At 45.8% G+C, this 25,545-nt stretch overlaps 1 protein-coding gene across 1 annotated transcript in view; it reads left to right on the forward strand.

Annotated features, from left to right (window-relative positions):
* CLTRN (collectrin, amino acid transport regulator) overlaps positions 1-25,545 on the forward strand; it is a 181,526-nt gene that overhangs the window by 132,031 nt on the left and 23,950 nt on the right. Inside the window, exon 5 of the mRNA XM_069205017.1 lies at positions 4,509-4,703. Within this exon, the coding sequence (XP_069061118.1) occupies positions 4,509-4,703 (195 nt within the window). The remainder of the gene's footprint in view (positions 1-4,508; positions 4,704-25,545) is intronic.

Genomic DNA, 25,545 nt, shown 5'->3' on the forward strand with positions numbered 1-25,545 from the left:
GCAAAACGTCAGTCTGCCATTTGTTACTGCTATTTGCGACCACTTAAATATCACATCAGGTATCCCATCCTTTCCAAGACAACAATAAACTTTACTACAGTAAAAGGAATGGGGACTACTCTATATATCTGTTAAATTCATAGGACTTTTTTGCTGTTTTATGTCATTCTGAACATTATATACAGAATATTTGTTATATAGATTGTTGTAGGAATTTGCAGATATTTAGGTTGCTGATTCTTTCAGGATTATTGCAGAGAACAGTTGACAACATGGATTCTAAAGGAGCCTTTCATTGGTTAAGATTCACAACCATTATCACAGAAAAAACAATAGCCACACTATTGGTAAGATGAAAAGGTCACTTGGTAGTTACAGAGAGAAGTAATGTGAAAAAACAACAACAAACAAAGACACATTGGTGTTATGGCAGTCACGTCTTAGTCCTTTCTTTCCTTTTACTGCTCCCTGCACATCCTTTGCTTTTTGCATCTGAACTGCATGTCTCATGCATGTCTCATGCATAGAGTAGGCTAGTCAGCTTGCGACTGACTTGGTATCCTCCTTGATGCCCTTTTGGTTCCATTCCTCTCTCTTTTTAAGATCCCATGGTCCAGAGATCCAGATCTAGTGACAGGTTGTTTTCTGTACTTGTTCATCAGTTTTGGTGGAGTCTATTCATGGCCTTGTGTCCAATAGTTAATCATGAAAGGAACTGTAGAGCACTAAAATCTTATGTTTCGTTACTAGTCAAGGTTTACTGTTAGAAATGGGGTCTTTGGTTGGCAGTCAGGTTACCCCCTGTTCAAGCAAGGACCCTCACTCTAGTCAGGGTAAGTCGCACACAATCCAAACTATCCTGTGCCCACCCTCTGGTAGTTTGGCACTGCACAGTCAGGCTTAACTTAGAAGGCAATGTGTAAGGTATTTGTGCAATAAATCATACATAAACACAGTATAGCACCACAAAAATACCCCACACAGTGTTTAGAAAAATATATAATATTGATCTGGATAAATGCAGGTCAAAACGATCAAAAGGTAATAAGCATACATTGAGATATCACTGTAAAAGTGATATAAAGTGTCTTTAGTCTCTTAAAAACAATAAATGTCTCTTGCAAGCACAAAGTACCTGGTTTGCATTCAAAATCTCCGCAAGGAACCGCAGAGGAGGCGATGCATGGAAAAGAGGGAGGTGTGCGTTGTTATTTTTCATGCACTGGAAGCCTTTGCGTCAATTTCTGCCGTGTGGATTTGGATCCTCTTCGGGTTGGGGGTTTTCGGACGCCCCATGGTCGATGTGTGGAATCCTGGGCTTGCGGCATTGCGTCGATCCAGTGGGCGTTGCGTGGAAATTTCTACTGAATGGCAGGTGGTGAGTCGATTCCTCTCTGGAAGTCAGGCTGCGTCGTCCCGGGTCGGCTGTGCGTCGATCCGGTGGGCCGTGCGTTGAAGTTCTGGTCACTACGCTGGCGCTAAATTGATCATCTCATTGCAAAGTCGGGCTGCATCGTTCCGGTTCAGTGTGCAGTGAACTTTTCACCGCGATGCAGGCTGTGCGTCGTTTTTAGCAGGCTGTGCATCGGAATTTTGCCGCACAATGAGTCCAGTTGCAGGAGTGAAGTCTTTTTGGTCCTGAGACTTCAGGGGACAGGAGGCAACCTCTATCCAAGCCCTTGGAGAGCACTTCTCAGCACAGCCAGAGCGCAGGAAGGCAGCAGGGCAACAGAAAGGCAGCAGTCGCTCTCAGAAAAGCAGTCCAGGTGAGTCCTTTGGGCGGCCAGGCAGTTCCTCTTGGCAGGCCTGGTTCAGGGATTTAAGTGTGGAGAAATGCTCACTTTCTAAAAGTAGCATTTCTAAAATATTAATATAAAATCTAACTTCACCATTAAGCAGGATTTTGTATCACCATTCTGGCCATACTAGATATGACCTGGCTACTCTTTTCAGATCAGGATCTACCACTCAAACAGTATATGGGGGTAGCCCCAATGCTATCCTATGAAAGGAGCAGGCCTCATAGCTGTGTAAAAACGAATTTAGGCGTTTTACACTACTAGTACATATAGAACACACATGTTCATATCCTGCCTTTTACCTATATAGCACCCTACCCTATGGGCTACTTAGGGCCTACCTTAGGGGTCACTTATATGTAGAAAATGGGGAGTTTAAGGCTTGGCAAGTACTTTTAAATGCCAAATCGAAGTGGCAGTGAAACTGCACACACAGGTACTGCAGAGGCAGGCCTGAGATATGGTTAAGAGGCTACTTATGTGGGTGGCACAACCAGTGCTGCAGCCCACTAGTAGCATTTAATTTACAAGTTCTGGGCCCATGTTGTGCACTTGACTAGAGACTTACAAGTAAATTAAATAGGCCAATTGGGTATGAGCCAATGTCACCATGTTTTGAGGAGAGAGCATATGCACGTTAGCACTGATTAGCAGTGTTAAAGTGTGCAGAGTCCTAAAGCCAGCAAAAATGAGGTCAGAAAAAGAGAAGGGGGAAGGCAAAACGTTCGGGGGTGACCCTGCAGAAAGGCCATTTCCAACATTTACATTTTGTTTTAGATACTGCTCTAGCACCGTGATTATGATACCTCAAGGAGATTGCACATTAAAGGTTTCTCTCTCACTCACTTGGTAGACTGTCATCCTACAGCCATACCAATCTGAATGTCCCCCATTTCATCTAATTTCAGAAAGTAACCTAGCCGGCTCAGGAAACATCTTGAATTGGATACTGCATTGGAAATTCTGTTGATTTAGGCATTATGCTGCTCAGATGCTATTTGCTATGTCTTTTACCCTTTTATTCTGAGACGCTCTCTACTTTGCTGTTTAATTAAAATATAAATCGTAAAACTATTCTAAGGATTAAATTAAGGGCATGGACCTGCAATAGCAGATCAGAGCTCTGGTCTTGATTTGATGCTATTCAAAAAATATTAAACAGTCATAGTAAAACGTTTCTACATTGCATTTGTTTCTAGAGATCAGAGCCATAGTTGTTGGCAGTGGCTGGCATGCTGGAAATGAATTTGGCAGAAGAGGCTGCCCAAAGGAAAAAACAGTCTCTTGGCTTTGTCAATGTTTGTTTTATTCTGTCATGGTTTTTGCAAAGTTCTATTACTGGGGAAGCTGGCACATCCTCATCAAACTTAAATAAATATTGTGTAAAAGCAAAAATATTTTAGGACTCAAAAAGCACATATTGGCATACTGACATAGTGATTGCTGGCACTCAAGGAACTGCTGTTTGTGGGGGTTATTAGTTAATGGCAGAAGTGGACTGCTCATTGCCCCTTGCTGTATGCTGTAGTGGGTGGAATTAAAATGTGACTGAAACAACACCAAACCAATGGATAGAAGGCTGACTGAAAGTTCTTATAAGCAAGTATACTATACATATAATTGTAATAGGATCAGAAAGTCTTGACTAATTCTGGGGCTAAGAATTGCACCTGCATACACAATTCCATGGCAATTTTCTAATCTCCAGAGGCAGTGAAAAAGGAAACATTTTATTTGCTACCACACTTGATAGCCATAATGCAATTCTACTAGAAGAATGTAGATAGACGTCTAGCATAGTAAGTATTAAGACCTTTACTGCTTATACAAATAGTTAACACCCTTCTTTTTGGAGGTTAGCTTTAATCTGCATTCAGGAGGAGTATCAATGTCCCTTTTCAGACCATGCGAAATTTGGCAGGATGACGTCTTTGGGTCTAAGGAAAATGTAATGGACCTGGCACCCAAATTTCAGACGGCTCCCTCAAGACAAGAGTTCTTCAACCCAGGGGGACAGTGCTCCCCCGCCCCCAAATATGGCCTCCCCATTCACGGAGCCCGAATTGGTCTAAGGCGGGGAACAGGCACTGAGAGGCGCATTACCACTTCTCCTAGGGGTACCAAGGCATCATGCTGAAAATAATGCTGTGTTTTAATGAACAAAAAGACAGCGGTAGTGAGCCACTCATGTCCTGAAGATGTTAGAGTGAAGGGAGGAACCCAAGTAACCCTTAAGGTCCCCCATACTGTTGATTCTTTACACGTTCAGGGAAACAAGGCTGCCAACAACCTATAGGCAAACATGTAATTTGATTGAATTGTTAAAAGCGATAACTAAATATTACAGCAATGTTTTAACTGTTTAATATGTTTAGAACTGCCAATTTTAAAGAATTGAGAGAAAATATGTTTATCATTCTTTTTTACATACAGGGGTGCGGGGTTAACATGTTTGAAGAAATTGGCTCTAGAGCAATTACAATATATTTTCCCACAGAATCACAATGTAATGTACTTTTAGGGCCACAAACAGAAAATGCATATTAAAATAAAAATACATTTTTTAGTTGCCATAGTATGATTAATGAAAATATTGGTTTGAAGAAATACGTATCATTTATTGATTTGGAAGAACATCTGGATTGGACCCTCAGATGTTATCGAAAAACGCTGACTGGTTTTTTTTCTTGTTGGGTCCCATACTTCTAGAAAACAGAGAAATCGGATTAACAGTGCCTTTTTGCTGAATGATAATACCCTGGAGTTTATGCAGATTGTTCCAACCCTCAATGCACCCCCTGAATCCTCCATTACGGTGTGGCTTGTGGTATTTGGAGTCATCTCCGGCCTGGTTCTGGTTGGGTTATCTTTTCTGATCGTGTCTAGCATGCGGCGACACCGAGAGTGAGTTTTAATCCTGCAAATGTTTTTTGTTAAATTTTACCAAACACAAAGGAATTTATACTTAGAGATATGTATGTGATTATTCTTTTTATATGAATTGTCTACCGAACTACACACCATCTATGCAAATTTGCAAAAGTCAAAATTGCTCATGACAACCATGGTTTAAAACTACTCTTCAGTGCTCTGTCAATGAATATCACCATGTCTTGAATATGCATTTTTATGATTTATGAAATTGTGAAGAATGAGTCACTCTTGATTTAGGTGTTTATTTTGTTAAGCAAAAGTGACAATGTACAAAATAACGCTCCCATTAGCAGCCTGAAGATGTCAACGGAAGATACATCCAGTGGAGGTCAGCCAAGCAAATTAATAGACTTTTGGGTAGAGTTGAGTTAGGGTGGCCCCTCCACGAGACCGGAGGAGCGTCGCCACGCTAAGAAAAATGCCCCTGGGCAGAAAAATAAAATGGTAATAAACACTGTTTATTACCATTTTATTTTTCAGTGCCCCGCCCTGAACCGAGTGTCAGGACACGGCGGGGCAAATGCTGCTGAGTGGCAGCAGGGAACTGTGCACTTCTTTAAAGTGAACATGTCTCTTTGACCATCCATCTTGCGACGGCCAGCCTGACATGCACACTTTAAACATCTCTATCCTAGCTGTTTTAAGATAGCTGGGTTAGAGAAGGCACAGGCCTCCAGGGCTCTGGCGAGTGCTGAGAGAGCCCACTCCCGCCAATCTTGATGCTGCCTTCATGCTGGTTACCAGCAAGAAAGCAGCGGCAGGATTGGCTAGTGCAGTAACCTGGGTTCTGTTACGCGTGTGACCCAGGAGAGATGGAGAGGCGTTGAGAGGAGGACATCCTTCCAAAGATAAATGCCATTTTTTTTTCTTTTTCTTTTATTATTATTGTATCCCTCTCCTGCCCCCATTTTAAATAAGGACAGCCGCTGCTGGAGCTGAGCCAGGGCTGAGCCAAGGGTTGGGTTTGGCTCCAAAAGCCTGAGCATGAACCCAACTGTCATAATATTTGGCAAGTAAATCATGCACAAAATGACATGTAAGATATGTTTTCAATTTACTACATTAGGTTATTGCTGTTTTGAGCCACAATTATTAGAAGTAATAATATCCAAAAATAAACTTAGAAACATTATTTCCGCCCCCGCGCCACACCGCCATGATGGCAGATTTGTGAAGCAAGTCAGTTGTCATGTGCCGCCTATTTATGGCCTAGGTGGTGATTATAGATGAAGCAAGTTTAGAGTCTATTAAACTTTATACAAGTGTGGTTTTGGTGTGGCCCGCATCCTGCACTAACATATTTCAAGGTACTCTCAAATGTGATGATGAAGAAAGGAAAAAAGGTACAGTGAAATTATGCTTCTGTCACTCCACAGTTTGGTCAAGGGGTGAGCTGAGACTGATCACATGTTTCCTGGTGATGTCTGATTTATGCCCCTACTTTCTTTTCAGATTTCTTTTGAAGATACCTTCTAGCTTGGGGACTTTTGATGTGGCTCGGTGTGTTAACTTGTTTTGCATAACAGTTATTTGAATTATGATGGATCCTGCACCTTGCAGAAATTCTCCCTCGTTCGGTGTTTAATTTTTAATGAGAGTGTCCTATAAAACATGCTAAAAATAGCAGGATGTTCCACAGTCTCAAAGTTATACAAATACAGGGGATCCTTTTGCGCTTATCTGAGTTTTTATTTTTATAAATAATGGTCTGATTATTCTCCTCGATGGCAAATTGGGGACAGTTAGTCCATTACTGCATTACTGCAGGCTTCACATTCCATAGAAAGGATTAAGCCAACAGGCCAGAATATCAAGTAAAATCTCTATTGTAGCTGCTAGATAAATCTGAATGCCCTTCTGTTTGGCTCTTACAGGCTATTCAATTAATGAGGTCTTCTTGTGACTTTGACAGTTTAGCCAGCTCCTCACTATGCTCTGCATGGTGACGTGGTAACTGACATGTCCTTTTGTTGGTCTGGTAGGTTGAAATTACATAGTCCTTGTAAAAACTTGGGAATATTGGTTGAGGGGGTGAAATCCTACTTAAGCAACAACCACAATGCTTGTCAAGGTGAACCACAAAAAGTCACTAAATTGACCTGTGCTTAACCCTCTGGGAGATTGTCACAAAAGCAGTCAGACTTAACTTGGAGGAAATGTGAAAAGTATAAAGTAACAAACAGTAATAAAGTGAAAACACAACAAAAGAAACGTCCCACACAAATTTAGAACAATAGAGTAAAATGGAATAAATTATTTGTCACTAAAAACAACAAAACAGCAATCAGTAGAACGAGAGGCATTCAGTATAAAACATTTAGGTAAGTATAACTCCTAAAAGTACAAAGAGCTACTTGCAGTTATCTGGTGATGCTAGACCGGGGAAAAATCACAAATTCAGACTGACTGTGATCAAGCATGGGCTGGATTCAGGTACCAGGGTAGGCCCACTAAAAAAGTTACTTTCTCAAAGTCCTGCGGACAGAGACCAGTTCACGGTGGAGGGCAGCGAGGAGAAGGGAGAGCATCGTTAATGGTTGTCGCTGTAGCGCGAAGATCCTGTCAGGCATCGCTGACTGTCATGGCTAGAGCTTCACTTTGGCAGTCACCGCAGGCTGTCGGTGCTGTGATGTGGAGTGCAGATCTCACATTTCCAGTCATAGCTGCCAGTTACTGTAGCGCAAAGGGTTGGGCTTCACATTGACAGTCATCAAGGGTGGCAAGATCTGGGCATGAACAAGCCCACAACTTCAGGATATTTCCTTCTGATAGGCGTGCACTATGAGGTTTAACCAAGGGCCCAGGACCTGGAAAAACACCCCTTGGGGATTAGGGATGTACTCAAGTGGTAGCCAGCAGAGCTCAGGCAGGACCAGTTGCAGGTCCAGTTGCAGTCCAGGCAGGTCTAGGTGCAGCAGGCCAGCTGGGCAGTTGAAGGGAGGCCTCCGAAGCTTGTTGCTTCCCTGTAGCTCAGAACAGGAGGTCAGCCAGCTGACCCTCAGAGCCACTCTGCCTGGAATGAAGATAGCAGGTCCAGTCTTCTTTCTCAGGGATGCAGGACAGACCTCAAGCAGCAGGACAGTCCTTTGCCAGCATATCAGTCCTTCTTCTGCTGTATTCACAAGTCCAAGGGTGCACTGAAGAGTGCATCTCTTGGTCCAATATATATACCTGGTGCCAGCTATCAAGTGGGAGAAATTTCTAAACTTCCCCCCACATCTGGTTTTCCCTGTCCAGGCCCTAAGATGTCTGGGGACACAATGGCTAGTGTGAAGCTCTTTGTGAGTGCAGGAGGCAGTCCCTATCAAAGTACAGTGTGGCAGTGACAATTCCATCCCCATCCATGCTGTTGGGAGGGCCCATCCTTCCAACACACAACCCTCCTTTGTGACACACAAAGGCCAACTGCCAACTGTTGTCCAGGCTGTAAGCCAGGACAAAGGCTGCAGGCATCAATATGGTTAGGATAAGAAAATGCCAACTTTCTAAAAGTGGCATTTTCAGAATTGTGACTTAAAATTCAACTTTACCATTAAAGATAATTTTATATTACAATCCTCTAGAGACCAAAAATGACATTTCTACTGGGTCCCAAACAAAATTGATCAATTATTAAATGTAATAACGTATCCCATGGTTCTTGTATGGGAGCGGTATAACCTGCCCCAGGGACGCAACAGGTGTTTGTGCCTGCTTTGCATGCTCCAGGGGCACTTTGGTGTTACAGAGGGGGTGCAAACTATTGTGCAGCCCCTTCTGTAACACAGATAGCTCTGGCACACATATAGTGCCAGCGCTATCATTGGAGGGTGTTTCCTCATTTGCCTGGGGGCATGGCACTTTGCGTGTGCGTTTGCACCATATTACTGATGTAGGGGCAGACGCAAACATGCCTTTAAAAGGTACACTGAAAGTGCACCACAAAAAGGTGGCACACTTTCAGTACGCCTTCTAAACGCAGCCCTCTCGAGGGAAGAAAAGGATCCCATGGACCCCTCAAAGAGTTCCTTGCAGGCGGGTGCAGTGAGTGACTTGAATCCCCCTTAAAAGTGCAGGCGGGGTGGCGCTTGCACAGAGAAACAGTGAGCAGCTTTTAAACAGCTGCTCTGTATTTCTCTGAAATGCGGTGCTCCAAGGGTAGTATGAGTTTGTGCCTTCCCTGGAGGCAGCGCTTTCACTCTAATAAGGCACACTTTCCTGGGTTGTGCAGGACATATCTTTTAAAAGGTGCGCTATGACACAAACAAGGAAAGTACATTGTATGTGTAATACAGACCCTGGACATCTAAAATTTCACACTACGTGTCTAACTTCTTAAGTAAACTGCACCCTGTGCGTTTAGAACACACCCAGGAGGTAGTTTATATATATTAAAAAAGAAGGTTTCGCCATAGCAGAAGGTTTATTTTGTGAGGTAGAAATGACATTTTAAAACTTCACACAGGCTGAAATGGCAGGCCTGAGACTTGTTTAGAAAGAATACTTCAGTGGGTGAATCAGTGAGTGCTGCAGGTCCACTGCTTTCATTCAATTTACAGGCCCTTGAGTACATGTAGTACCACTAGGGACTTACAAATAAATATGCTAATTTGGTCTAAGCCAAGGTTACTCCATTTAAAGAAGAGAGCACAAGTACCTTAGGACTGGTTATCAAGGGTAAAGTGCACAGAGGCCTACAAACCATCAAAAAAGGGTCCAGAAAACAGGAGGGGTAAAGAAAAAAGGTTAGGGGTTTTCAGCACGTTCTGAGCACAGATGTATGCTGAGGCACTTATCATACTGTGACCATCTCTCCACACCATGGGGATGGCCCCTTTAATGATAGCTATGAAGGAAGGATTATGGTCAAACGTTAGGTAATCTTTGTGTGAATATTTTAGATTTGGCCAAAACAATGTCAACCATGTCCAGAGAATCAAGGGTCTTTAATCACTGGAAGATTGTGCATGAGGATGCAAGTGCTTACCGATCTTCCAAACACCATTCCAGCAGGTGACCTACCAGTGATGCCTATATGGTGGGTATAGAGGGCACAGCTCCATAGTTCCTAACAGTCTAACAGGCAACCTGTGACACAGAAAGTTATGTTATTTTGACAATTTGTTTAGTTTTCTTCAATGTGGCTATAAAAAGTTAAGTTATGCTATTAACTTAGTGCCATAGTGACAAGATCTTGTGAAATCCTGGTGCTCTACAAAATTGCTAAAATGTATGCCATTATTGGGTGTATCATCAGATTTCATGACATGTAAAATGTCTGATAATTACTCACTAGCAGCCATAACATGCACATACACAACTTTAGGCCCTACTTTAGGAAATCAGAAATATTAATTTATTACTAAAACGAGATACTGCACTCTTAAAGACTTTGATACACATGACAGTCACCTGACATTTTGTCAGCAATCTCACTGCAAAATGAAAATTTTACATTGGGGGCGGATTTAGAGTTTAGCGGATAGGATACTCTGGGGTAAATATAATGAAATACCCGCTGCCTCGTTTAGAGATGGACAGAATTTAAATATTCTGTTGACTGAGGCACTTTTGGCTTTGTTGATGGAATGCTTCCTTGGATGGGCCAATTCATTAGGGTCCATTGAAGAATGAACATTACATCGCCTGCTGTTGGAAGTTGGCTCTGTATGCACTATTTCAAAGTAAGGAATAGTATGCACAGAGTCCAAGGGTTCCCCTTAGAGGTAAGATAGTGGCAAAAAGAGATAATACTAATGCTCTATTTTGTGGTAGTGTGGTCGAGCAGTAGGCTTATCAAAGGAGTAGTGTTAAGCATTTGTTGTACACACACAAGCAATAAATGAGGAACACACACTCAAAGACAATTCCAGGCCAATAGGTTTTTGTATAGAAAAATATATTTTCTTAGTTTATTTTAAGAACCACAGGTTCAAATTTTACATGTAATACTTCAAATGAAAGGTATTGCAGGTAAGTACTTTAGGAACTTTGAATAATCACAATAGCATATATACTTTTCAAATAAATCACATATAGCTATTTTAAAACTAGACTGCAATTTTCACAGTTCCTAGGGGGAGTAAGAGTTTGTTAGTTCTTGTAGGTAAGTAAACCAAGTACGGTGTTCAAGTTTGGGTCCAAAGTAGCCCACCGTTTAGGGTTCACAGCCACCCCAAAGTTACCACACCAGTAGCTCAGGGCCGGTCAGGTGCAGAGGTCAAAGTGGTGCCCAAAACGCATAGGCTTCAATGGAGAAGGGGGTGCCCCGGTTCCAGTCTGCCAGCAGGTAAGTACCCGCGTCTTCGGAGGGCAGACCAGGGGGGTTTTGTAGGGCAGCGGGGGGGGACACAAGTTAGCACAGAAAGTACACCCTCAGCAGCACGGGGGCGGCCGGGTGCAGTGTGCAAACACACGTCGGGTTTCCAATGTAAATCAAAGGGAGACCAAGGGGTCCCTTCAGCGATGCAGGCAGGCAAGGGGGAGCTCCTCGGGGTAGCCACCACCTGGGCAAGGGAGAGGGCCTCCTGGGGGTCACTCCTGCACTGGAGTTCCGATCTTTCAGGTCCTGGGGGCTGCGGGTGCAGAGTCTTTACCAGGCGTCGGGATCTGGGAAGCAGGCAGTCGCGGTCAGGGGGAGCCTCGGGATTTCCTCTCCAGGCGTCGCTGTGGGGGCTCAGGGGGGCAAATCTGGCTACTCACAGTCTCGTAGTCGCCGGGGAGTCCTCCCTGAAGTGTTGTTTCTCCACAAGTCGAGCCGCCGGCATCGGGTGCAGAGTAGCAAGTCTCACGCTTCCGGCGGGAAATGCAGTTGTTTTAAAGTTGCTCCTTTCAAACAAAGTTGCAGTCTTGGGTGAACAGGTCCGCTGTCCTCTGGAGTTTCTTGGTCCTTCTAGAGCAGGGCAGTCCTCTGAGGATTCAGAGGTCGCTGGTCCCTGGGGAAAGCGTCGCTGGAGCAGTGTCTTTAGAAGTGGGGAGACAGGCCGGTAGAGCTGGGGCCAAAGCAGTTGGTGTCTCCGTCTTCTCTGCAGGGTTTTTCAGCTTAGCAGTCCTCTTCTTCTTAGGTTGCAGGAATCTGAGTTCCTAGGTTCAGGGGAGCCCCTAAATACAGAATTTAGGGGTGTGTTTAGGTCTGGGAGGGCAGTAGCCAATGGCTACTAGCCCTGAGGGTGGCTACACCCTCTTTGTGCCTCCTCCCAAGGGGAGGGGGTCACATTCCTTTCCCTATGCAGATGGAGGATTTCTAAAAGTCAGAGGTGGTCATTCTAACCCTGGCGGTAAAAACCGCCAGGGCGAATGACCGCGGTAGCACCGCCAACAGGCTGGCGGTGCACCGCTGGGCATTCTGACCGCGGCGGTTCGGCCGCGGCCAGAAACGGAAAGTCGTCGGTGTACCGCCGACTTTCCGCTGCCCTTGAGAATCCTCCATGGCGGCGGAGCGCGGGGATTCTGACACCCCCTACCGCCATCCTGTTCCTGGCGGGTCTCCCGCCAGGAACAGGATGGCGGTAGGGGGTGCCGCGGGGCCCCCGTAAGAGGGCCCCAAAAAGAATTTCAGTGTCTGCCTAGCAGACACTGAAATTCGCGACGGGTGCTACTGCACCCGTCGCACTCCAGCAACTCCGCCGGCTCCATTCGGAGCCGGCTTCATCGTTGCTGGGTCTTTCCCGCTGTGCTGGCGGGCGGCCTTTTGGCGGTCGCCCGCCAGCACAGCGGGAAAGCCAGAATGGCCGCCGCGGTCTTGTGACCGCGGTGCGGTCATTTGGCGGTAACCGCATGGCGGGCGGCGACCGCCGCCCGCCGCGGTTAGAATCACCGCCAGAGTCACCTCAGCTCAGGTTGCCTTAGGGGCTGTCCTGACTGGCCATTGACTCCTCCTTGTTTTTCTCATTATCTCCTCCGGCCTTGCCGCCAAAAGTGGGGCTGTGGCCGGAGGGGGCGGGGAACTCCACTAGCTGGAATGCCCTGGGGCGCTGTACCAAAGGGGGTGAGCCTTTGAGGCTCACCGCCAGGTGTTACAGTCCTGCAAGGGGGAGGTGATAAGCATTTCCACCCAGTACAGGCTTTGTTACTAGCCACAGAGTGACAAAGGCACTCTCCCCATGTGGCAAGCAACATGTCTCGAGTGTGGCAGGCTGCTAAAACCAGTCAGCCTACACGGGTAGTTGGTTAAGGTTTCAGGGGGCACCTCTATGGTGCCCTCTGGGGTGTATGTTACAATAAAATGTACACTGGCATCAGTGTGCATTTATTGTTCTGAGAAGTTTGATACCAAACTTCCCAGTTTTCAGTGTAGCCATTATGGTGCTGTGGAGTTCGTGTTTGACAGACTCCCAGACCATATACTCATATGGCTACCCTGCACTTACAATGTCTAAGGTTTTGCTTAGACACTGTAGGGGCACAGTGCTCATGCACTGGTGCCCTCACCTATGGTATAGTTCACCCTGCCTTAGGGCTGTAAGGCCTGCTAGAGGGGTGACTTATCTATACTGCATAGGCAGTGTGAGGTTGGCATGGCACCCTGAGGGGAGTGCCATGTCGACTTACTCGTTTTGTCCTCACCAGCACACACAAGCTGGTAAGCAGTGTGTCTGTGCTGAGTGAGGGGTCCCCAGGGTGGCATAAGATATGCTGCAGCCCTTAGAGACCTTCCCTGGCATCAGGGCCCTTGGTACCAGGGGTACCAGTTACAAGGGACTTACCTGGATGCCAGGGTGTGCCAATTGTGAAAACAAAAGTACAGGTTAGGGAAAGAACACTGGTGCTGGGGCCTGGTTAGCAGGCCTCAGCACACTTTCAAATCAAAACTTAGCATCAGCAAAGGCAAAAAGTCAGGGGGTAACCATGCCAAGGAGGCATTTCCTTACACAACCCCCCCCCCCAAACGAAAGAGGATGAGACTAACCTTTCCTAAGAGAGTCTTCATTTTCTAAGTGGAAGAACCTGGAAAGGCCATCTGCATTGGCATGGGCAGTCCCAGGTCTGTGTTTCACTATAAAGTCCATTCCCTGTAGGGAGATGGACCACCTCAACAGTTTTGGATTTTCACCTTTTATTTGCATCAGCCATCTGAGAGGTCTGTGGTCAGTTTGAACTACAAAGTGAGTACCAAAGAGGTATGGTCTCAGCTTCTTCAGGGACCAAACCACAGCAAAGGCCTCCCTCTCAATGGCACTGCAACGCTGTTCCCTGGGGAGTAACCTCCTGCTAATGAAAGCAACAGGCTGGTCAAGGCCATCATCATTTGTTTGGGACAAAACTGCCCCTATCCCATGTTCAGAAGCATCTGTCTGCACAATGAACTGCTTGGAGTAATCTGGAGCTTTTAGAACTAGTGCTGTGCACATTGCTTGTTTCAGGGTGTCAAAGGCCTGTTGGCATTCTACAGTCCAGTTTACCTTCTTGGGCATTTTCTTGGAGGTGAGTTCTGTGAGGGCTGTCACTATGGATCCATATCCCTTCACAAACCTCCTGTAATACCCAGTCAAGCCAAGGAATGCCCTAACTTGAGTCTGGGTTTTTGGAGCTGCCCAGTCCAGAATAGTCTGGATCTTAGGCTGGAGTGGCTGAACTTGGCCTCCACCTACAAGGTGTCCCAAGTAAACCACAGTTCCCTGCCCTATCTGGCATTTGGATGCCTTGATAGAGAGGCCTGCTGATTGCAGAGCCTTCAAAACCTTCTTCAGGTGAACCAGGTGATCCTGCCAGCTGGAGCTAAAGACAGCAATATCGCAAGATAAGCTGCACTAAAGGACTCCAAACCAGCAAGGACTTGATTCACCAACCTTTGGAAGGTGGCAGGGGCATTCTTCAAACCAAAGGGCATAACAGTAAACTGATAATGCCCATCAGGTGTGGAGAATGCTGTCTTTTCTTGTGCTCCTGGTGCCATTTTGATTTGCCAGTACCCTGCAGTTAAGTCAAAGGTACTTAAGAATTTGGCAGCACCTCATTTGTCAATCAGTTCATTAGCCCTTGGAATGGGATGGGCATATGTCTTGGTGACAGAATTAAGTCCTCTGTAGTCCACACAAAACCTCATCTCTCTCTTTCCATCTTTGGTGTGAGGTTTGGGGACTAAGACCACTGGGCTAGCCCAGGAGCTGTCAGAGTGCTCAATGACCCCCAATTCCAGCATCTTGTGGACTTCCACCTTGATGCTTTCCTTAACTTGGTCAGACTGTCTGAAAATTTTGTTTTTGACAGGCATGCTGTCCCCTGTGTCCACATCATGGGTACACAGGTGTGTCTGATCAGGGGTTAAGGAAAAGAGCTCAGCAAACTGTTGCAGGACCTTCCTGCAGTCAGATTGCTGTTGGCTAGAGAGGGTGTCTGAATAGATCACTCCATCAACTGAGCCATCTTTAGGGTTTGACGAGAGGAGATCAGGGAGAAGTTCACTCTCAGCTTCCTGGTCCTCATCTGTTACCATCAACAGATTCACATCAGCCCTATCATGGAAGAGCTTAAGGCGGTTCACATGGATCACCCTCTTGGGGCTCCTGCTAGTGCCTAGGTCCACCAGGTAGGTGACCTGACTCTTCTTTTCTAGCACTGGGTAAGGGCCACTCCATTTGTCTGAAGTGCCCTGGGAGCCACAGGCTCCAGAACCCAGACTTTCTGCCCTGGTTGGAATTCAACCATTGCAGCCTTTTGGTCATACCAAAACTTCTGGAGCTGTTGGCTGGCCTCAAGGCTTTTACTTGCCTTTTCCATGTACTCTGCCATCCTTGAACGTAGGCCAAGTACAAAGTCCACTATGTCTTGTTTAGGCTCATGAAGAGGTCTCTCCCAGCCTTCTTTCACAAGAGCTAGTGGTCCCCTTACAGGGTGCTCAAACAGAAGTTCAAAGGGTGAGAACCCTACTCCATTCTGAGGCACCTCTCTGTAAGCGAAAAGCAGACATGGCAAGAGGACATCCCATCTCCTTTTGAGTTTTTCAGGGAGCCCCATGATCACGCCTTTTAATGCTTGTTGAATCTCTCAACAAGGCCATTAGTTTGTGGATGATATGGTGTAGTGAATTTATAAGTCACTCCACACTCATTCCACATGTGTTTCAGGTATGCTGACATGAGGTTGGTACCTCTGTCAGACACCACCTCCTTAGGGAAACCCACTCTGGTAAAAATACCAATGAGGGCCTTGGCTACTGCAGGGGCAGTAGTCGACCTAAGGGGAATAGCTTCAGGGTATCTAGTAGCATGATCCACTACTACTAGTATGTACATGTTCCCTGAGGCTGTGGGAGGTTGAAGTGGACCCACTATGTCCACACCCACTCTTTCAAAGGGGACCCCACCACCACGTCTTGGTTTGTCCCAAATGCCCAGCAAGAGGACTATCATGGGCTAAGGTCAGTATGAACTCCCTAAACTCCTGAGGCACTACCACTCTCCTAGTGGCACCAGGTTTGGGATCTCTTGCCTCAGTGTAAAGGAGTCCATCTTCCCAGTAGACTCTATGTGTTCCAGTTGTCTTGCCATTGGACTCTTCAGCAGCTTGCTGCCTAAGGCCTTCAAGAGAGGGACAGGTTTCTTGCCCCTTACACAACTGCTCCATTGAGGGTCCCCCGGGCCTAAGAGCTCAGCCTGATAAGGTTCTAACTCCATAGGCTCAGTTCCCTCAGAGGGCAGAACTTCTTCCTGAGAAGAGAGGTTCTCTTTTTGTTGTTGTGTTGCAGCTGGTTTCCCAGTTGTCTTTCCTTTCCTCTTGGTAGGCTGGGCCCTTTTCCAGGCTCCAACTCTTCTTTTTCACCCTGAGCCTTGCACTGTGCCCTTGTCTTGACACACACCAGTTTAGGGATACCCAGCATGGCTGCATGGGTTTTCAGTTCTACCTCAGCCCATGCTGGGGACTCCAGGTCATTTCCAAGCAAACAGTCTACTGGGATATTTAAGGAGACCACCACCTGTTTCAGGCCATTGACCCCTCCCCACTCTAAAGTTACCATAGCCATGGGATGTACTTTAGTCTGATTGTCAGCGTTGGTGACTGGATAAGTTTGTCCAGCCAGGTAGTGACCAGGGGAAACCAGGGGCCAGATGTAGCAACTTTGCAAATTGCGAGTTGCAATTTGCGAGGCCGAGCAACTCGCAAATTGCAACTCGCAATTTGCAATGCAGAACGGTGTCTCAGACACCGTCTGCGAGTCGCTATGGGGTCACAAAGACCCACCTCATTAATATTAATGAGGTGGGTCGCAAATTGCGGCCCTATAGCGACTGTGGGCACTCACGGGTATGGAGGCCTGCTGGGACCAGCAGACCTCCATGTCCGTGACTGCTTTGAAATAAATCAGGTTTTTTTTTTCAAGTGTAGCCCGTTTTCCTGAAAGGAAAACGAGCTGCACTTAAAAAAAAAAAACGAAACCTTTAGTTTCGGATTTTTTCAGGGCAGGTAGTGGTCCCTTGGACCACTGCCTACTCTGAAAAAATATTGGTGGGTCCACTCACAAAGGGGAAGGGGTCCCATGGGGACCCCTTCAAATTTGCGAGTGGGTTACCATCCACTTCAAGTGGATGGTAACTGCGACTCCATTTGTGACCGCGTACGTGGTCGCAAATGGAATTGCATACCACTGCGAGTCGCAAATAGGAAGGGAACACCCCTTCCTATTTGTGACTCTGAAATGCATTTTGCGAGTCGGTCCCGACTCGCAAAATGCAGTTCTGCATAGCAAACTCCGGTTTGCGACTCGCAAACTGCGATTTTTGCCGTTTGCGAGTCGCAAACTGGTTGCTACATCTGGCCCCAGTTTCTCTGTCACCATGGTGACACTGGCACCTGTATCCCTCAGGCCTTCTACACTTGTCCCATTAATTAAGAGCTGCTGACTGTATTTTTGCATGATAGGAGGCCAGGCAGCCAGTGTGGCTAAATCCACCCCACCCTCAGAGACTAATGTAGCTTCAGTGTGACACCTGATTTGCTCTGGGCACACTGCTGATCCCACTTGGAGACTAGCCATTCCAGTGTTAGCTGGAGTGGAGTTAGAAGTGGTACTTTTCTTAGGAACAGGCCTTGTCTCCAGTTTGGTGTCCAGGCCGATTACAGCTACGACACCAGGCCTTTTTGGGATCAAAGTTTTTACCCTTGTACCCAAAATTGTTTTGTGAAGAGGCTCTGGGCCCACCCGCCTGTGCAGGTTTTTGGGGGCCCGTAGAAGACTCTTTACTATTTTTGTTTTTGGATGTCTCAACACTCTTCCCCTGGGAGGCTTTGTGACCCCTTTCTTTTGGTCACCCCCTGTGGAAGTCTTGGTCACCCTAGTCTTGACCCAATGGTCCGCCTTCTTTCCCAATTCTTGGGGAGAAATTGGTCCTAGGTCTACCAGATGCTGATGCAGTTTCTCATTTGAACAATTACTCAATAGGTGTTCTTTCACAAATAAATTATATAGCCCATCATAATCATTTACACCACTGCCTTGAATCCAACCATCCAGTGTTTTCACTGAGTAGTCCACAAAATCAACCCAGGTCTGGCTTGAGGTTTTTTGAGCCCCCCTGAATCTAATTCTATATTCCTCAGTGGAGAATCCAAAGCCCTCAATCAGGGTACCCTTCATGAGGTCATAAGATTCTGCATCTTTTCCAGAGAGAGTGAGGAGTCTATCCCTACACTTTCCAGTGAACATTTCCCAAAGGAGAGCACCCCAGTGAGATCTGTTTACTTTTCTGGTTGGACAAGCCCTCTCAAAAGCTGTGAACCATTTGGTGATGTCATCACCATCTTCATATTTAGTTACAATCCCTTTTGGGATTTTCAACATGTCAGGAGAATCTCTGACCCTATTTAAGTTGCTGCCACCATGGATGGGACCAAAACCCATCTCTTGTCTTTCCCTTTCTATGGCTAGGAGCTGTCTCTCCAAAGCCAATCTTTTGGCCATCCTGGCTAACAGGAGGTCATCTTCACTGAGGTTATCCTCAGTGATTTCAGAGGTGCTGGCCCCTCCTGTGAGGGAAGCAGCATCTCTGACTAGTATATTTGAGAGGCCCTGTTTTACCTATGTAGGACTGGAGGGGGGGAAGTCTCCTCCAAGTCACTATCATCATCCTCTGGGTTGTCATCCTCAGAGGGATTGGCTTTTTCAAACTCTGCCAGAAGCTCCTGGAGCTGCTGTTTGGAGGGTCTTAAGCCAACTGGGATTTTCTTTGTTTTGCAGAGAGACCTTAGCTCCCTCATCTTAAGATGGAGGTAAGGTGTGAGGTCGAGTTCCACCACATTCTCATCTGCACCAGGCATTATGTTTCTAAAAGTTGGAATACTTTTTACGAATCTAAAACTATCTCTAGAACTTAATTCAAACTTTCACAAAACTTTTAAACTCTAAAAGAAATGCTAACAGGGACTAACACAAGGCCCTAGCAGGACTTTTAAAAATTTAGAAAAATAGCACAAATTGTAAAAATCAATTTCTAATGAAAATTTTCGGAATTTGTTGTGTGATCAGGTATTGGCTGAGTAGTCCAGCAAATGCAAAGTCTTGTACCCCACCGCTGATCCACCAATGTAGGAAGTTGGCTCTGTATGCACTATTTCAAAGTAAGGAATAGTATGCACAGAGTCCAAGGGTTCCCCTTAGAGGTAAAATAGTGGCAAAAAGAGATAATACTAATGCTTTATTTTGTGGTAGTGTGGTTGAGCAGTAGGCTTATCAAAGGAGTAGTGTTAAGCATTTGTTGTACACACACAAGCAATAAATGAGGAACACACACTCAAAGACAATTCCAGGCCAATAGGTTTTTGTATAGAAAAATATATTTTCTTAGTTTATTTTAAGAACCACAGGTTCAAATTTTACATGTAATACTTCAAATGAAAGGTATTGCAGGTAAGTACTTTAGGAACTTTGAATAATCACAATAGCATATATACTTTTCAAATAAATCACATATAGCTATTTTAAAACTAGACTGCAATTTTCACAGTTCCTAGGGGGAGTAAGAGTTTGTTAGTTCTTGTAGGTAAGTAAACCAAGTACGGGGTTCAAGTTTGGGTCCAAAGTAGCCCACCGTTTAGGGTTCAGAGCCACCCCAAAGTTACCAAACCAGCAGCTCAGGGCCGGTCAGGTGCAGAGGTCAAAGTGGTGTCCAAAACGCATAGGCTTCAATGGAGAAGGCGGTGCCCCGGTTCCAGTCTGCCAGCAGGTAAGTACCTGCGTCTTTGGAGGGCAGACCAGGGGGGTTTTGTAGGGCACCGGGGGGGACACAAGTTAGCACAGAAAGTACACCCTCAGCAGCACGGGGCGGCCTGGTGCAGTGTGCAAACACACGTCGGGTTTCCAATGTAAATCAATGGGAGACCAAGGGGTCCCTTCAGCGATGCAGGCAGGCAAGGGGGGGGCTCCTCGGGGTAGCCACCACCTGGGCAAGGGAGAGGGCCTCCTGGGGGTCACTCCTGCACTGGAGTTCCGATCTTTAAGGTCCTGGGGGCTGCGGGTGCAGAGTCTTTACCAGTCGGGATCTGGGAAGCAGGAAGTCGCGGTCAGGGGGAGCCTCGGGATTCCCTCTGCAGGCGTCGCTGTGGGGGCTCAGGGGGGGCAACTCTGGCTACTCACAGTCTCGTAGTCACTGGGGAGTCCTCCCTGAAGTGTTGTTTCTCCACAAGTCGAGCCGGGGGCGTCGGGTGCAGAGTAGCAAGTCTCACGCTCCCGGCGGGAAATGCAGTTGTTTTAAAGTTGCTCCTTTGAAACAAAGTTGCAGTCTTGGGTGAACAGGGCCGCTGTCCTCTGGAGTTTCTTGGTCCTTCTAGAGCAGGGCAGTCCTCTGAGGATTCAGAGGTCACTGGTCCCTGGGGAAAGCGTCGCTGGAGCAGTGTCTTTAGAAGTAGGGAGACAGGCCGGTAGAGCTGGGGCCAAAGCAGTTGGTGTCTCCGTCTTCTCCGCAGGGTTTTCAGCTTAGCAGTCCTCTTCTTCTTAGGTTGCAGGAATCTGAGTTCCTAGGTTCAGGGGAGCCCCTAAATATAGAATTTAGGGGTGTGTTTAGGTCTGAGAGGGCAGTAGCCAATGGCTACTAGCCCTGAGGGTGGCTACACCCTCTTTGTGCCTCTTCCCAAGGGGAAGGGGTCACATTCCTATCCCTATTGGGGGAATCCTCCATCTGCAAGATGGAGGATTTCTAAAAGTCAGAGTCACCTCAGCTCAGGTTGCCTTAGGGGCTGTCCTGACTGGCCAGTGATTCCTCCTTGTTTTTCTCATTAATTCCTCCGGCTTTGCCGCCAAATGTTGGCCCGTGGCCGGAGGGGGCGGGCAACTCCACTAGCTGGAATGCCCTGGGGCGCTGTAACAAAGGGGGTGAGCCTTTGAGGCTCACCGCCAGGTGTTACAGTCCTGCAAGGGGGAGGTGATAAGCATTTCCACCCAGTACAGGCTTTGTTACTAGCCACAGAGTGACAAAGGCACTCTCCCCATGTGGCCAGCAACATGTCTTGAGTGTGGCAGGCTGCTAAAACCAGTCAGCCTACACGGGTAGTTGGTTAAGGTTTCAGGGGGCACCTCTAAGGTGCCCTCTTGGGTGTATGTTACAATAAAATGTACACTGCCATCAGTGTGCATTTATTGTGCTGAGAAGTTTGATACCAAACTTCACAGTTTTCAGTGTAGCCATTATGGTGCTGTGGAGTTCGTGTTTGACAGACTCTCAGACCATATACTCTTATGGCTACCCTGCACTTACAATGTCTAAGGTTTTGCTTAGACACTTTAGGGGCACAGTGCTCATGCACTGGTGCCCTCACCTATGGTATAGTGCACCCTGCCTTAGGGCTGTAAGGCCTGCTAGAGGGGTGACTTATCTATACTGCATAGGCAGTGTGAGGTTGGCATGGCACCCTGAGGGGAGTGCCATGTCGACTTACTCGTTTTGTCCTCACCAGCACACACAAGCTGGTAAGCAGTGTGTCTGTGCTGAGTGAGGGGTCCCCAGGGTGGCATAAGATATGATGCAGCCCTTAGAGACCTTCCCTGGCATCAGGGCCCTTGGTACCAGGGGTACCAGTTACAAGGGACTTACCTGGATGCCAGGGTGTGCCAATTGTGAAAACAAAAGTACAGGTTAGGGAAAGATCACTGGTGCTGGGGCCTGGTTAGCAGGCCTCAGCACACTTTCAAATCAAAACTTAGCATCAGCAAAGGCAAAAGGTCAGGGGGTAACCATGCCAAGGAGGCATTTCCTTACACCTGCTCTATTTAGGATAGACAGTGCAGCGTCTTTTTTTTCTAGTCCGTTACTGCCAGAAAAAAACTGACAGTGAGGATCGGGAAAAAAACAATAATGACCCCCAACCATGGGAGACAACTCCCACGATGTGAGGATCATTAGTTTTTTTGCTTTTCAAAACAAAGTTCCTCTTTTGGAGTTTGTTTCTAAAAAACAATAAAAAAGTTAAAACTTAGGTGAACAGCTATCAAAATCGACAGCAGCCATCCACCCAACTTTTAAGACACTGAAAGTAACTGCCATGACAGTGGTTCCCTTCACTCAGTTGGTGGTCATCCCTAAATACCGTCAGGGTGGTGAAGGTAATATCTGCCACTACCCTGACAGACTGTACTGTGCCCACCAAAATCTAAATCCGACTCTTAGAATTATTTTAGGGGCCCTTTCAGATATCTCTATTCAGGCAAGAAGACAGCAGTACTTGCTGCAAACCAAGCTTCACTGCTGTTCAAAAGCTTAAAAGACACTCATTGTCCATTGATTCTACCACAATATAAACATTAAAATCACCACGTGTTTCATGTGAGAATAATACCCTGAAATAACCCCTTCATGTAAGGGTTTTTCGTGGCCCACAGCTACATATATATGGTAATATTTGCTGGTTTGAGGGAAATGTATGCACTCACAAAGGGATATTTGATGCCATGAAATCAATTTCTAATCCAGGTTTTGTGACATAATCAGTTTTCTTCATGACATGGCTGTGGATGAAGATTAATCTGACCTTCCCTAAAATTGTACTATGGATTTCCCTGGCTTTATGACATGTTGTACGAGTGCTGCCCTTGGATATCTTGGGGAAGTTGTATGAGAGGAGTAAGATTGAATTACTTTCCATAATCTTTAAAATCGATTATTTTACCACATGCATTACAGGCATTCATTTATGTGGGGAATACAGGTATTTGCCAGTAATGGCTGCCCCTCCTGGATTTTCTCCTTTAAGTCTGTGTTGAAACGCGAACGTATTTAAAGGTAGAGCTTGTTACCCGAATCTATTATGTAAACAATAGAATCATAAAACAGACTGTTCGTGACTACAAGGATTATTTTTATTTTGGCAAACAGCCCTCCATTCCACAGGGTTGGCGGCTATGAAGGACCCTATGCCCAGCTGAGAACTGCCTACCATATTTAGAGATCTCCTAATGCCTGGCGTGGGACCTTTTTGTCATAAGTGCCTCCACAAGTACCTCAGCCCTGACGACAAAGATGAGCGGCATGGTGGAGTTTGTCCTTCTGCTCATTCGTATTGTTTTTCTGAAACAAACTCTAGGGTGTTTGTTTCAGGAAAACAAAAAAATCAGTTTGCCCTAATGTGCAAGAAGCTTCGCCCTTGCACCTCAGGCTGCTTGTTTGTTTTCCCTTCTCTAGTCTGCCGTGCCACCTAATGTGACCTGGCCGTCCTGCAGTGAACATGCCATTTCAATAAGTGCAAAAAGAACAGTTGATGGACGGAATGCAGAACAAATCAAACATTCACCCCCAGTCACAGATCTGGGTTAATCCATCAGTTTTCCTGCTCGCTATGCCATTCCAATTTTGCCTGTGCCATAGGCAAATCAGTCTTGACCCTGCTCGCCAAGGGAACAGTCCAAGCCAAACTGCCAGACCAGGTCCTTCCTGGACCAGAAACAAGCATTCTTGGACGGGTTTCGGGGTATCACCCCTCCTCAGCCTGGCTAGTTTGAATCTGGTGCCATAGTTTCAATAAGAGCACAGCGGAGCCAAGAGAGGCTTTGCAGTCAGAGGTGCGAAAACTCTGAATTTGGCAGGGCTGGAGCATTGTTTATTCACGGTGGTGAACCAGTCCTACAAACATTATATGAGGCCTTACAGCCTTTGAATAATGTTCTTTTACTGGAAAGTGCAATTGCTTCATGGTGAGGTATAGGCTCACTACACGTCTATCCAGCTATATATCCTAGGAAAGGAATCATCTGCAAGAAGTAGATATTAGACTGTCTGTGCTTCATAATTGTGAAATGCCCACGAGGAAGAGGTTATTTTGTTGAGATTAGAAATAGAACATGACCTTTGAGTGTTTTATCTCTCCGTTTAAGTCGTTTATTGACCTTTGTAACATGCTATAAAAATGAATTAATGTTTAAATCTCTGAAACAGGCCAAGGCCAAAGAGGGAATGAAGATGTTTGAATAGTGGCTTGTGCAGATTGCTAAATACCTACAACTGATGTCTGCCTGGCTAACGCTTAGCTTAATTTGATGGAAGTCTGAGTTGTATCCTTCTCCTATGTTCCAGCGACTCCAGATCCCAGAGAGCCGGGCCTTCAATTCTATAACAAATGAAATGTACAATTGATTTAATGTCTCAGGAAACGTTAATGAATCCACGAGGCCAGTGAAGTAAGTGTTGCTGGTCCACTAGTGGTAGGCAATAGACTGAGCGTGGAGAAATACCTCGGGTTCAAAATTCATGTAAGAAACCGCCAGGAGACGAGTTCCAAGAAAAAAATGTCACGGAGCTGCGGTCTTATTGTTATTGCAAAATATTTTTTTTTGAACCAATTTCCTACAGGTAAAAAAATTACAAAATGTAACGTCTGGGAAATCTCATTACATTTTGCGAAATTGTTACTAAGAAAAAATTGTGAATTTAGCAAGACTTCCCCTTTCTAGAAATAAAATGTGCCAATCTAGTATCTACCTTTCCCAAAGTACTTTATCTAAGTAAAAGCTGAGTGGGAACCAGAAGCCCAGAACGAGTAACTTTGTTGACTCGTCAGGAGTATACACAAAAATTACCAATCAGAGGCTAGTATGTGGCTGCCACTCAGATGACAGCATTGAATCAGATTTCCGTGTAGCCCAAAGTTCTGTTCAGGTTGGGTGGGACATCCGGCTGTAGGAAATGTCAGATTCGACTAAGTGAAACTATGCTGGCCTCTGACAAATTTTGGGAACTTCGTACAGATTTGTGAAGAGCAGTTTTCCCCATATTTGCCCAACCACATCGGTGTTGTTAAAACTTTGCTCACACCTAATTAAGATGAAGATTTTTTCTGACCTTTGCATTATGCAGAAAGTTCATGTCATCAGGGAAGAATAATATTTTTACTTTGGGTAAAAAGGGCACCTCATGCTTCCTAAACCTCTGGGAAAATATATTCAGAAACATATGCTGTTAGCAAAGACCCCAATAACGCTTCAATGTGACCTCTAAAAATGGTAAAGGTACACCACAAGTTCTTGCATCATTATACTCAGTCTTAATAAACACTCAGCTCAAAGTGCCCCGGTTAGCTGCATCCGATTCCATAAGTAGCCCGTGGAAATATTATGGACTGAATTGTGCCTTCCATATTTATACCAAAACTCCCAGCTAGAGCACAAACCTCCTTTTAACCTTCAATTCTTTTAAAACATACTTAACCAGCCATGCAGTTGGTGCAAAGCTGACTCTGTTTATAAAAAATTGCAAAGAATGGTGGTCAGCTACTTTGCCACTTCGCCAGCCTCTAATACTGATGGAATAACGGCACTTGTCTATGAAGAATGAAACAATTCTTAGACAACGTCCAACTGAAATGAAGAGTACTGGATTCCAAAAAGCAGAAGCAGTACAAAAGTGAAGAGGGGTAA

Source organism: Pleurodeles waltl, chromosome 8 (assembly GCF_031143425.1).
Source record: "Pleurodeles waltl isolate 20211129_DDA chromosome 8, aPleWal1.hap1.20221129, whole genome shotgun sequence".
In the NCBI taxonomy this organism is placed as follows: domain Eukaryota; kingdom Metazoa; phylum Chordata; class Amphibia; order Caudata; family Salamandridae; genus Pleurodeles; species Pleurodeles waltl.